The sequence below is a fragment of the Cryphonectria parasitica genome, assembly GCF_011745365.1.
Source record: "Cryphonectria parasitica EP155 unplaced genomic scaffold M406scaffold_3, whole genome shotgun sequence".
NCBI lineage: Eukaryota > Fungi > Ascomycota > Sordariomycetes > Diaporthales > Cryphonectriaceae > Cryphonectria > Cryphonectria parasitica.
The window spans coordinates 661465-674604 of record NW_024468911.1 but is presented as its reverse complement, the minus strand read 5'-3'; the positions used below and the strand labels follow the sequence as shown (position 1 = coordinate 674604).

Below are 13140 nucleotides of genomic sequence, written 5' to 3'. Positions count from 1 at the left end.
CGCCCTTCGTCTCGATGCTTGCTTGTAATGCTCATAATTGACTGGTACTCTTAGTGATCTTACTCATTTCCGTTTGACATTGCGTTTCATCCCGTCTATCCCTACTCGTGCCTCATACATCTGTGCCATGCTCCTTCCACCCAACAGGCAACCAAAAGACGACTAAGGTCTGGTTTGTTGCCCGTGCTTCGCTGACCCGCCTTTACAGAATGCTTCGTGCTGAGAGTATGCAGAGTTGTTATATATGCGCAGGAATATTTGAAAATGCACCAAAAAAAAGAACAGACATAGGTTTCGGGAGGAGGATAGCTTGTATGCGGAGGATAAAGCAGCCGCCTCGAGTGCTCGCACTGGCCAGGCATGGCATGAGATATCCCGGCCTCTATGGCAAAGAAGATCCAAAGCAGGAACCAACTCTCTTGGACCATAGGCTCATCGGAAGTTGTTGTCGAACCGCTTGAAGGTATAACCAATGAACGGCAGGCTCATCTCCGGAGCTTCTTCCACCTCACCCATCTTCTGAGCCGCGACTTGTGCCTGCTGCGCCTTGAGAAGCGTGGCGTTGTCGGTCTGGTCGATCTCGTCCGTGGGGAAGTATGTCGTGTCGATGTTGCTCGTGAGGCGCGGCTCGAACGGAGCCCGGATCCGCCGCAGCGAGTCGAACTCAACACCGCGGAAGAAAGCATGGCTCTTGATCTCATGCGCACCACTGCGGCCCAGGCGATTCTCTGTGTTGATAATAAGGCTATTGAGTTTTCCAAGGTCAGTATCGAGACTTTGCTCATCGCATGTCATATATATATAAAATACGTACCTCCTGATCAGGTTCTCCGCCTCCACGCCCAGCGTGATATCGTCTGGGAAGTACAGGCTCTGCCTCCAGTTGACAATCTTGCGGTATGTGTCATGGCTGTCCTCGGCACAGAATGGCGGCCAGCCTACGAGACACTCGAACATGATGGTACCCAGACTCCACCAGTCACAGTCGAAGCTGTATCCGTGGCCGGTGAAGATCTCAGGCGCGATGTAGTCGGGAGTTCCGACGGTGGAGTAGGCCATCAATCTTCGGCTCCGGCGCCAGTCGTTGATCTGTGCGCGGTTCGACACGGTCAAGTTGATCTGATCGATGGCGACCGAGTTACGGTCGCGAGGCCGGTTTGACTTGCCCTGCAGAAGCTGTTGGTAGTAGTTGTTGTCGTGAAGCTTGTGGAAGCCCGTCGACAGGCCGAAATCAGTCAGCTTGACGTGTCCACCGCGGTCGAGGAGGATATTATCAGGCTTAATGTCTCTGTGGTGCGGATTGCACTGTCAGCACCCCTACCCCAGGCCCGAGTTACACGTATACCATCTTTTCTTCTGGCCAGAGACGTACCTGTGAATGAAGCCCAGCTTATGGACAGCCTCGATCGCGAGAACAATCTCGGCAATGTAGAAGCGCGTGATATCCTCTGAGAAGATCTCATACTTGATAAGCATGGTCATCAGATCACCACCGGGCAAGAACTCCATCAGCATGTATAGGAAGTTGGCGTCCTGGAAGGTGGTGTAGAGCTTCACGACCCACGGGCTGTCACTCTCGGCAAGGATGTCTCTCTCGGCGCGCACGTGGGCCAGCTGGTCTTTCTTGAACATCTCCGTCTTGATCAGAGACTTCATGGCGTAGACCTTGGCATCCGCCTTTTTCTGCACCAGCTTGACCTCACCGAAAGCGCCCTTGCCAATGATCTTGACCGTTGTATAGTTCTCGGGCTTGTCCTTGGTGCGCAGAAAACGAAGGTAGGAGCCCTCGCGGCGGCCGCCGGTGGCCCAGATCTGTTCCTTGCGGGCCAAGGGTTGGTTCGGCTCGGACAGCTTCTGCTCCATCTCGCTCTGCCTATATACACAGAAGAAATTGAGCATGTCAGTCGCGTCGGTCTCGTCAAGGACACAAATGACCCGGTCCTGGCGTGCAGGCCGGATGCCAGTCCAGCCAGGAAGAGGGGGCGGAAGGGAGGGGGGGGGGCTCCTCTTACCTCTGGTTGCGCTCTCTTGCCCGCTTCACGCTGTCCTTGAAGAAGTCTGCCGCCAGCTGGGAGCATTTCTTCTGGTTGTTGTTCGCATTGGAGCCGAACTTGTCCGGATTCCGCTCAGGAGCGACGTCGAATTCAGGAAAGGAGGGTTTCGACCCAGGCTGGCCAGGCATCGGGGCGTTCAGGTAGCTGTAGTTGGTGGCCTGTCCGCCACCGCCAGCAGTTCGAGGTCGCTGGGCGCCAGCTGGAGAGGGACCTCTGGAGCCATAGCCGCCAGACTGGGCAGCTCCGCCAAGGTTCTGGTGGGAAAACTTGTGTGCCAGGCCAGTGTTGGGGTCGTTGCTGGCACCAGGTGTGCGGAGACCGCCCTGGGCGAAGTCGGTATGATGGCTGGCCATGGCTTGAGCTTGGTATCCGGCAGAGTATTGCTGCTGCTGTTGCTGCTGCTGCTGCTGCTGCTGCTGGTTGGGCAGGAAGTAACCAGGCTGTCCGTAGCCGTACTGCTGTTGTTGCTGCTGCTTCTGCTGCTGGGCCAGTGGCTGTTGAGCTTGCTGATTTCCTTGAGGAGGATACACAGGTTGAGGGAAGGTGGAGGGCGTGGTGGGATAAGCCCTGTCAGCAGAGGAGGCAGCACCTAGACGGTTGTTGTTGTTGGTGTTGTTGCCAATGTTCAGGTACAACCTGTTCCCCTGATTGTCCATTGTACATAAGCCAGCTGTCGTGGAAATGGCCGGGCCGGGGGGGTTTTGGCTTGTGCAATCGTTAGTCGCGTGTCCGTGTCCGTTATGCTAAATCGACGGCTAAGGGGAGGGTCCGGCCCTGGGATCCTCTCTCTTTCTCTCTCTCTGTCTATCTCTCTCTCTCTTGCTCTCTGTCTGGCAGGTAGATAGGTGCAGTGGAGGGGAAAGGGGGCGGGCGGCGATGTCGGTGGGCCAGGAGCGGCGGGATCCAGCAAATGGAAGGTCAACGGTAAGTGAGCTTTGGGTTGCTTGAGGGGTTGTGGGTCCACTTCAGAGGATTGTAGTAAGTGGGCAGCGGTGAGGGCAAGCGAGAATGACCAGTGTCAAGGTGAGGAGGGTCCAGCAGAGACAACAAATAACAGACAACAAGCAGCCTCGACCCTGTCGTCACAATCCAGTGCCACCTACGAAAGGAGAACAAGAACAAGCGAGGGTCTTCCAAGGTATCAGGGGCTTGTCACTGAAGGAACTGTGCGGGGAGGGGGGAGGAGTAGGAGGAGGGACACTTTGCTGTGTCTGTCGTAGCCGCAAGTGGAACACACACGTTCGAGTCAGACAAGGAGAAGTTTTGCTGAAGAAGAGGGGAGGAAAGGCTAAGCAAGGCCTGCAAAGTGCGAGTTCGTCAGAGTCCAGGTCCCTGGAAGAGAAGAAACCTACCAATCAGCTGCTCTGAGTACCATGAGTAGATCAACCTTAAATCATGGACCTGAAGTTGGGAGGGGGCCACACATGTTGGAACAGAAGTGCCATTTTATTGAAGAAACTCACTGGCATATAGTTTCTCTTGTTTTATGTTTATATTGGGTGGGAATTTCAATCCAAGGCCCAGAGGGCCGTGGGCAGAGATAGCGATACTCGCTGCAAGAAGAACAAGATCTTGAGGGTGATTTCTTCGTGGAATGAAGATGCACAACTTTTTGCCTCATTGCTATTATGAAAAGAAAAAAAGAAAGAAAAAAAAAAAAGGGGGGGGGGGTCCAGCAGGCTTCTCTTCTTCCCCTACTCCTTTTTTGTTTTCTCTTTTCTTCTTTTCCTCATCCAGTCTTCTCTGACAAACCCTCCCCTGAACAGGGTTGCACCTCAAATTCTTAGCGAGACGCACTACCAGGATGGCGCCCAATGGAGGGGAACCTCGGCCGCTACAAGCTCTAGATTCCACACCTTTGGAAAGCCTCAACGGCTGGCTGGCTGGCCTGTGGTTATGTCTCCAAAATAGAATACAAACTATAGCAAGAGCACTATTAGCAAGATCTATTATTTCTATGAAGAGGCATCTAGAAACTTACGCCCTCTTTCATTCTAGACAAACTTGGTAGTCTCCTTGTGAATGAGATACTTCTTCTTATCCTGATTCTGATGGTGCTGTGCTGAAGGAGAAAGGTCTTCTCCCCGTGGTACGCACTCTATATAGAGCATCTACTGCCGCTTTTGGTCACTTATCAAATTTGACTATCTACTGTAAGACAAAAATGACACACTCACTGAACATCAAAGGCTGGTGTGTGCCATGGATGAACTCATGAGGGCATTGAGAGATGGTATAAGATGCTTGCCCCTGGACTCCTCTCAACGTAGAATTAGAGGCTCAAATGGAATTCAGCATGTACGAGGATCAGTGCTAGTAGTTCAATGCCTTGTTCAGTAATTGAGCACTGTTGCTCGAGAAGGCTGCAGAGGGTCTGGCAAAGGGTGCGCGCCAAGTGACTGAACCTTGGGCGAGTGCCTAGCGTCATAGCTGGCCCGCTTAGGATAGAAGAGTCGGGTAAGAGCAAAATGCTATCTTATCAGCGCTTATCGCCTGACCGAATGTGATTTTTTTATTTTTTTTTTGGACATTGGGTTCAAATTTCAAGCTCGACTTTGCGACTTCGCAGCGTAACTTGGTCGTGAACGTCGTCGCGTTCCGTTCTGAGGTTCACCGCGTAGGTCAGATCGACGGCCATCCGCCCACGCTCCCACTCTTCTACTCGGTAGCCTCTTCTTGCCGTTCAATTCTCAAGCAGTACAGCACGCCGACCACCTCAGCCAGAATGGCTGAACCTACTCCCCCAGCCGCGTCGTCGGCAGCAACACCGGTAAGCTCCGCCATCCGATCCTGTAAACCCTGTGATAGGTGCCTCTCACAGCGATGGCAAAGACTGACCGATTGTATCCCTATCTTCAGTCCCCTCCTGTCACCTCGTCGTCATCCTCGACGACAACCACGGCTCCCAAGCCGAAGCCAACCCAGAACCCGGCCCTCCGTATGATGGGCCTCCCCGCCCTGCCGCGAAAGCTCCCGTCGCGCAATTGGCTCATATTCTGGACCCTAGCCGGCACCCTCACCGGTGCCATCATCTACGACCGCCGCGAGAAGCGCCGCGCCACCGCGCGCTGGGCTCATGCCGTCTCGCATCTTGCCAAGGAGCCCATTCCCGGCGGCAACCCCTCGGCCATGCCCCGCAAGCTGACTATTTACCTCGAGGCGCCGCCTGGCGATGGGCTGCGCGTCGCCCAAGACCACTTTCGGGAGTACGTGAAGCCTGTGCTGGCTGCGAGCGGGCTTGACTGGGAGTTCAGACAAGGACGGCAGCAGGGGGACATCCGCGCCGTGGTGGCGGAGGAGGTGCGGAAGAGAAGGCGGCGGGTGGAGAAGGACATTGGCTCTGCCGACGCCGTAGAAGAGGGCACAGACCTACCTACAGATGATGACTTCATTGAGAATTTTCGGAGACAACACGGCATTCCAGACTACGACGGTGTGCGGGGCGACATCGTGATCGGGCGGCATACATGGAAAGAGTACATCCGGGGTCTGCACGAGGGCTGGCTGGGCCCGCTGAAGATGCCACTGCACGCACAGCCTGATCCCGAACCTGAAAAGAAGAGGGAAGGCGACGGAGAAGAACAAGAGAACAAGACCAAAAGGCCACGGCAACCCAAACCGTACAACTCGGTCGACGACTATGCGACGGCCCACCTGCCGCTGCTCATACCAGCCGAGCTGGCACCATCGGCCCCGATCTCCTTCCCCCACATCCTGGGTTTTCTGAACACCCCGACACGTTTCTATCGTTTTTTGACGAGGCGACGTCTGGCGGATGAGATAGGCGCCGAGGTCGCAGCCGTGTGCTTTGCCACGTACAGGGACTTCCGGGAGGTGGGTGATGCCAACAGCTCGGATATGGACCAGCAGTGGGAGCAGCAGACGGCGCTGGTACATGAGGAACAGAACTGGCTGAAGAGCGTCTGGAAAAGCGACACGGATGTCAAGAAGGAGCAGAAGACCGACGAGGACGCCAGCCCGACCGCGGCAGGGAGCGAGCTCGTGGACGGCTCGGTGTCGCCTGCTGCGCCGGCCAAGGAAAAAATCTGGCCCAGGCCAGTGGTGCTCGACCCACGCATCGCCATGCGCATGAGGAGATTCGAGCTGCTGCCAGAGGACGAGCAACGCGCAAGGGCGATTGTGGTCCCGGAGGAGGAGGTCGAGGGGTGGATCAAGGGCAGCCTGAGAAGTCTGTGGAGATGGGCTACTGACAAGCCCGAGAACAAGAAAAACCCCATACCCAATGTTGGAGACGTGGACTGAGCTACATGACGACAAGAGAGGCACGCGAAAAGTCACAACTTTTCGGCCGGGCAGAGCGGCTCACAAAATTGGTTTAGGCGACGTTTTGTACGATGTTCTATTCATCGTGCCAGTCACACATATAGAAACTTGCATCGAGCGGGCATGTATGCTAGGATGTATTACCAAGCCATGTGGAGGAGATTTTGAGTTCGGATTTGGTGGGAGCATGTTGCCCGGCTCAGGTACTCATAAAAGGATAGAAGCATTTAATATAGCTTAAGCACTCCTCTTCACAACATGACAAATTTTCCTGCATCATTGTGACACATCCAAGGAACCGACCTCACTCCCCATTATACAGCTGCTGGTATTAGACTCTCCTACCACCACGTTTCGTCAACCCATACCTGTGTGTCTTGTGGGTCTCAATCGCTGTCGTCGTCTGAGCCGTAGTCGACCAGTCCTGCTTTCGGTTTTGAGGAGGGAGCAGCAGCAACAGCAGCAGCAGCTCTGGCCTCAGCGGCTGGTCCACTCGCGTCTTCGACCTTCGTGCCAACAGCCGGCTCCGTTTCATCCTCTACCTTCTTCTTCTTCTTCTTCTTCTTCTTCTTCTTCTTCTCACTACTTGGCAATTCTCCCTTCTTCTTGCTCTGTTCCTCCTCCTCCCCGTTCCCGCTCTCCCCAGCACCACCACTACTCATCCGCCTCTTCACCCCCTTCAGCAATCCATCATCCAAGCCCCCTTTCCGCTTCCGCTTCCTCTTCCCAACCGACCACCCTCCTCCTCCACCACCACCTACCCCCTCGCCCACCACCCCCTCTCCCTCATCCTCCTGTGCTCCTCCCCCATCCACCCCATCCCCAACCCCCTTCTGCGCCTCCCGAAACTCCCGCAGCCCTTCCTCCGTCTCCCGCCGCACCCGCTCCTCCTCCTCCCTCTTCCGCTGCACCACCTCGTCCAGAAACCCAATCTCGTCCTCGTCCAGCGCCCGGAACTGGTGCTTCAGCCTGTTGGCCTCCTCAAACGCAGCCTGCTTGGCCGCCTTGTTCGCCTGCAGCACGTCGTACAGGCTTCGGCTCTCGTCTTGTGCTGCTGCGGCGGCGGCGGCGGCGGCGGCCCTGCGCGCCCGCTCCTTTTCCAGCTGGGATTCTACGGCGGCCCATTCTTCGGACCTTTTGGTCGTGGACGTGGCGGTGGTGGATGATGATGCGTTCGAAGGGGCGGCGGCGGGGAGGGGCACTTGCTCGCCTGTTTTGGCGTCTATTGCACCGCTGGAGATGAAGCGGGACGACATGGTGAGAAGAAAATGAAGAAGAAGAAGAAGAAGAAGAAGACGAAGACGGTAGGGCTGGTGATATTTCGTCGTCGTCGTCGTCGTTTAAGTTGGTGGGTGAGGAGGAATAAGAAAGAGAAGAGACACGACAAGCGCTGAGAATTCCAAGATAATAAAAAAAATTAAAAATTAAAAATTTATGACCTGTGTTCTTGTTCTTCTTTATCCTTCTATCAGTGCCTCTCACCTCTCACCTCACCTAAATAGTCGTTGTGATGTGATAATGGCGGTGCGAGTTTGTTACAGACAGGGCATTCATTGTTTACTGTCATGGACAAGTGGGTGATGTTGCGGATTGAGAGAAGAAACAACCCCCCCCCCCCCATGCCGCAGGCTTGAGGGCCCATCCACCCGTCCATCTTCTTAGCTCATCTTCTTTTATAGCTCAACCCAACCTGAACACCAACTCAACAAGATTGCAATTGGAAACTGGATCACCATTCTTCCCCCTCCCCCCTTCTTCCTTTGTTTAAAAACCGGTCTGCTTATGAATGATGTCTAATCTTTTGTTTTATGAGTCAGTCAATTCAATTCGCCCTTCATAGCGAGGTCTGTGGCTTCCACCTGCTTTTCCTCCCCACCAGACCACCGAGTCTCAACGGCCAAGTACGGCCGTCTCACCAGTGATGACACTACACCAGTCCACCCCCAGTACATGTGCGTACACCAATCAATGACGCCGGTCAGAAAAGCACACCACACCTCGAGACATTCGAAATATCAAGAGGAAATCACAATTTCTCACGTGATTGCGCAAAGCTTTGCTTGGTGCATTGTCTTTGATTTTTTTTAATATTGGTATGGTATCTAAACGCTGTGCTGTGCTGTGCTTTGCGTTACTTTTGAGCCAGGACGGACCTGGTATGCCTTGAATCACCACCTCCGTCTCTTCCACGGTTGCCTGGAGTGCTGAAGTACTCACACCTGTGTCTAAAAACACGACACAATTGCTCGTTGGACTTGGTATGAGCGCATGCCCTCGCGAAACGGAGGATCGAACTTTTTGTATATCATCTTCCCTCCCCTTTCAACCTTAGACCTTTCCGGTCAAGGCTTTTATTGTGGTCGTTGTGTGCTACCCCCCCTCAGTTCCAATCTTTTTGCGTGCCAATAACAAAAGACCCCTTTTGTTTTCATCCCTTCTTGAACCCATCTGAGGAACTCTTCATCGCATCATGAGTGTAGAGATAGCAAATGTAGGTCCACCTCTTTCAGTATCAAAACAAAACGCGAAAGCATTACAAAAAGGAAGAATAGGAGGGAAGAAAAATCGAAAGCAGGACTAATCAGAACAACCGACCGTGCCACCTTCTATGAATGCCAATCAAAGAATAACCTCTAAACATGCGTATCATGCCGAATGGAAGCCGAAGAAGGTACAGTGGAATAAAGATATATGCCTCGGGTCGACGATGGCACGTCCTCAAAGCCCGTTCTGCTTGGAAAACTGTGCACGTCGTCTGAACGGTGTTGGTGCAAACCAACCCTCAGCCAACGAATGTAACGAAGACAAATCATGTGCAAACAAAATACAGGCCAAGCCGTGACAGGCTCGGGGGGGTATGAGAAAACAAGAAATCACCGTCTTCCTCCTGAAACAAGTTGTATCAAACCTGAGAGGGAAAAGAAATGAATAATAACAAAAAAAACAGCAAGTCCTCCAATTGCCCGAAACAATCAAACTTTTTTTAAGCAGGTCGATGACGCGAATAAGTGTTGTAGAGCACCCCTGACCGCATATTGCGGCAATGGTGAAGCACCAAGTTCAAGCTATCGGCCGGCTTCGGAGGTAGAATTAAGTCGGCATGCGAAAGGCTGACTAGGTCCGAAGTGCTGTAGAGGCGGCTGGATGATCTCTCGTCGGTTGATCGTCACTCGTTCGCCTCACATTTAGCGTGCTGAACAGCCAAGAGCCAAGACGCGTCGAGACCAGTTGAAAATATCCACCGTAGCGCGTTCCATTTCACCACCACGGGTGCTGGAATTTTCTTGGCATCTAACACCGTGAAGATGCCACGTCGTCGATTTTTTTTTTCCAGTCGAAAGAACGTAACTGATGTGGCCATTGCCGAAGACCACCTGGTATTATGTCCGTCAACGCCCATAAATGAGATGGCCAGCGCAGCCATGTGTCGTAGAGAATGATGAAAGAAACCGTGAAGAAAATGTAGGGAGAAAAAAAGGAAAATCATTAAACGAGTCGGCAGCGTCGCGATCATGCTAGCCAGGTCATCAACCCAGTGGTGCAGTGGAACGGGAGCTCCCACCCAAGGTAGCCGGAAGGCATCACATTGAGTAAGACACCCGGTCCAACAGTCGCAGAACCAAGCCATTTCGGTGTCGGTACGTGAACACCTAAGCTGGTGCCGAGACTCGGTGGGGTATCAGAATGCAAATTGTATCGTTGGTCTCGATCCGTGACCGTCCGCAATGCGAATGCATAAACTCCATCCATGTGTCCTCGCCGGCCATGCAGGGTCGAAGCCGGCTCTCTTGTAACAGCAGTCTATTCCGACTCGAACAAAGCAGCAGAATGGCTTTTTAACCCAGAACAGCTTGGCCGTAGGCAGGAGCTGCCATAAAGTAGGGCTGCTGAGACTTGGCGCCAAAGGGACCAGTGCAGTTAGCACAGTTGCACTCGGCAACGTTCATCTCCCAGATATTCTGGCCGTTATAGTAACCAGGATAGTGAGAGTGGCGAGGGTGATGGTAGACGTTGGGAACCGAGTTCTGGCGCGAGTAGCGGTGGCCCTGGAAGTCGTTGGCAAAAGCTCGGTTAAACCAGTCGCCGTAGAACTGGCCATTGCCCGATGTCGCAGAGGTAGGGTACTCGGGAGTGCCGTAGCCAGAATCGGGAGGCGTGAGCGGAGCGCTTGACCATGGGCCAGTCGAGAACTGGTTCCAAGAAATCTCTTGGGGACGGTATGCAGATTGTTGCTGGGCCTGCTCGCTCCGCTTGAGGCTGGAGAGACGTTCGTACTCGGCGACCTGCTGCTGATGCCAGACATCGTACTCGTGGGCACGGACGGGACGGTTGAAGTCGGTCTGGATGGGAGTCACCAGGGCTGCGAGTCTCTCGCGGCTGGCCAGAGTGTGCGCCATCTTCTTCCTGGCCACCCACTCGCCCCAATTCTCCAACCAAGCATTGTAGTCCTGGCTCCGGTCAAGATCCACATAGAGATTCCACTCGATGCCGACCAGCCACTCGGCCTCGAGCTTGTTCAGCTCCGCGACCTGGATACCGGACACCTCAGACCAGGAGCGGTTCTGGAAAGTGTTGTCGTCGAGAAACTTGCTGCCGAGGAGCAAGGCAATGGTCAACATTCGCCAGACTTGGCCCTCGTGCGGGTGGAAAGAAGCCCCGGACATCCTGATGCCGTTCACTCGCTTAGAGAGGTAGTTCATGCCGAGGAGGATGGTCGTCTTCGGGAGACGCGTGGAAGACAGGATTTGAGAGCAGAACTTTCGGAAAGCGGGTGTGACGGCGGATCGAGGGGTGATCAGCTCGACCGCCATCTCAGCAACGTATTCGGCCATCATGTCGACCTCGTAGTCGAGGACAGCACAAACACCTCCACCAGGCATCTTGTCGGATTGCTGCGGAGCTGGTGGGTGGAAGGATGATCTCGGGGAAGGTGAAGGGTGGGGCGATCTGCTTCTAGCACCTGGAGGTCAAGCTCAGCTACGTGGAAGCGCCACTGTTCGCCGGCAGAAAATTCCAAGGCTGAAGAGTCGTGGGGTTAAAGGCAAAGAAAGATGGTGTCTTAGTGAGATGCCTGCGCCATAAAGAGGTTCCAAGTTTATCGTCCGGAGAGTCTAAATTGTCGCGGGAAGGTAAGGGGGCGTGGTCGAACGATGTCTCAAACGCAACGATACGAATGCAGTGAAGAGTCGTAGGGCGTTGGCGAGAAGTTCAAGACCAGAAAAGTGTATCGAAGTAGTGTATCGAGTGACACTGTGTTGGATTCGTCAAGGGCTTCAAGTGATCGAACACTGAAGGACGCGCAAAACGGGCGAAAAATCACAGGATTGATCTTGCGCAAGGGCGAGATCAAGAGAGTCCTTGCACACGACTGGGTCGCCGAGGGTCAGTGAAGGCTGATCTCGCAGTGCGTGAGGCAAAGAACAAGATGTTAAGTCCGTTTGTGTTGCCTTAGACCTGACACACACAAGTTGTGAGATGCGTCAGGCGATTGTAGGCTGAAGGTTGTAGTGAAAGACTCAGCCAAGGGGTAGGAGTTGATGGCTGAACGAGGAGAGGTGGAAAGAGAAGAGGGAGGAAAAAAAAAAGAGACGGGTCGGATGAGGGTGAGACACGACTCGAGGGCGGAAAAGGGATGAGGACTAACGAAAACTTTGAAGTGGACAAGCTTCGCAGTGATCGCTCTCGCCGTCAAAAGAAGGATGGAGGAAGGAAAAGTCGGAGGCGACGAGGACGAGGGAAAGCTGTCCAGGTGCCAGGTGACTGATGGGGGAGGTAGTAGGAGTAAAAGGTGAGAGGTGAGAGAGGAAGAGAGAGGATGGGCGAGGAGTGAACCGGCAGGTCAAGGAGTGCCAGTCTCAAGAGTGTGGTAGAGAGATTTAGTAACGGAGACGACGAACCAGGGTGGCCAGCAAACGGAAGACGACCTGGACCCGGACCTGGCCCTGGCCCTGGACCCAAAACAAATGGGGTTCCGCGTGTGGTGGATCCGTGTTGTCAAATTGACCGAGCAGTAAGATTACCACTGGCAAAGCCACAAGACACAGGCACCACACACACACACACACACCTCTCTCTGGCACACAACAAGGGCCCCTTCAAGGGACTTTCGTGGAAATGAGCCTGATGATGTTGATACCGTTTCTGGACTGGCCTCTTGGACTGGTTGTTCTTCTCTCTCTCTCTTTCTCTCTCTTTCTTTGGGAGAGGAGGACGAGAAGGATGAGGAGGTAAGTGGAAGGGCTGACCTGACAGGCAGGTATGTGGCAATGATGCACGATGATGAGATGAGATGAATGGATAAATGAACTATGACTGACTTGACAACGAAATGTATGGTTACTGACCTCGGATGCTCGGCCTAGCGTCGTCCTCTGGGAAAATCAGGGAGGAGGATGGGGCGAAGGGCTTGTCGCTGGAAGGCTCGGCGTGAACGACCTTGGCCTGGGAGGGAGGGAGTTTGATCCTGATCTTGCCAGATCCCTTGACGGGTTGCAGATCCGCTACAAACGGCTGAGGTTCCAAAGTGTGGGGATACACAGTAACAGATGACTGCAGGTGGCTGCAGAAACGGTGCTGGAAAGGCAGCAGGGGAGGGAGTGAGGGGGCGAGGTGGGTGTGGTGTTATGGAACCTCCGTAATCCGTTCTCGTTCGTGTGTTTTTTTTCTTCTTGCCGTGCCGTGTGTGTCGTACCGTTTCGTACGGCGTCAAGTACTGCTGACCACGTCGAGCTGAGGACGCGGCGGTTGGTGCTACTGGTGTTGATATTGCTGTTTTCTTTGCGCCTTTCCTCAGGTGTCGATC

The 13140-nt window shown here is 53.9% G+C and overlaps 4 protein-coding genes across 4 annotated transcripts; 1 reads left to right on the top strand and 3 right to left on the bottom strand.

The window, feature by feature from the left end:
- Positions 1–432: 432 nt before the first annotated feature.
- COT-1 (hyphal growth/response to light stimulus) lies at positions 433–2710 on the bottom strand (the record flags this gene model as incomplete). Its single annotated transcript, XM_040924161.1, has 4 exons — positions 433–745; positions 815–1288; positions 1373–1873; positions 2013–2710. The coding sequence occupies 4 exons, from the start codon at positions 2708–2710 to the stop codon at positions 433–435; spliced, it is 1986 nt and encodes a 661-aa protein (XP_040777770.1).
- A 2242-nt stretch (positions 2711–4952) lies between these two features.
- On the top strand, positions 4953–6296 carry M406DRAFT_219554 (uncharacterized protein; the record flags this gene model as incomplete). The annotated part of the gene is made up of 2 exons (XM_040915546.1): positions 4953–5996; positions 6054–6296. Coding segments are annotated over 2 exons (1287 nt in total), but the record flags the coding sequence as incomplete, so codon positions are not given.
- Positions 6297–7234: 938 nt separating this feature from the next.
- On the bottom strand, positions 7235–7594 carry M406DRAFT_244207 (uncharacterized protein; the record flags this gene model as incomplete). The annotated part of the gene is made up of 2 exons (XM_040916254.1): positions 7235–7376; positions 7488–7594. Coding segments are annotated over 2 exons (249 nt in total), but the record flags the coding sequence as incomplete, so codon positions are not given.
- A 2580-nt stretch (positions 7595–10174) lies between these two features.
- M406DRAFT_345166 (uncharacterized protein) lies at positions 10175–13121 on the bottom strand (the record flags this gene model as incomplete). Its single annotated transcript, XM_040922045.1, has 2 exons — positions 12683–13121; positions 10175–11792 (listed from the first exon to the last, which is right to left on the bottom strand). The coding sequence occupies exon 2, from the start codon at positions 11216–11218 to the stop codon at positions 10175–10177; it is 1044 nt and encodes a 347-aa protein (XP_040777767.1). The 5' UTR covers positions 11219–11792; positions 12683–13121.
- Between the last annotated feature and the right edge of the window lie 19 nt (positions 13122–13140).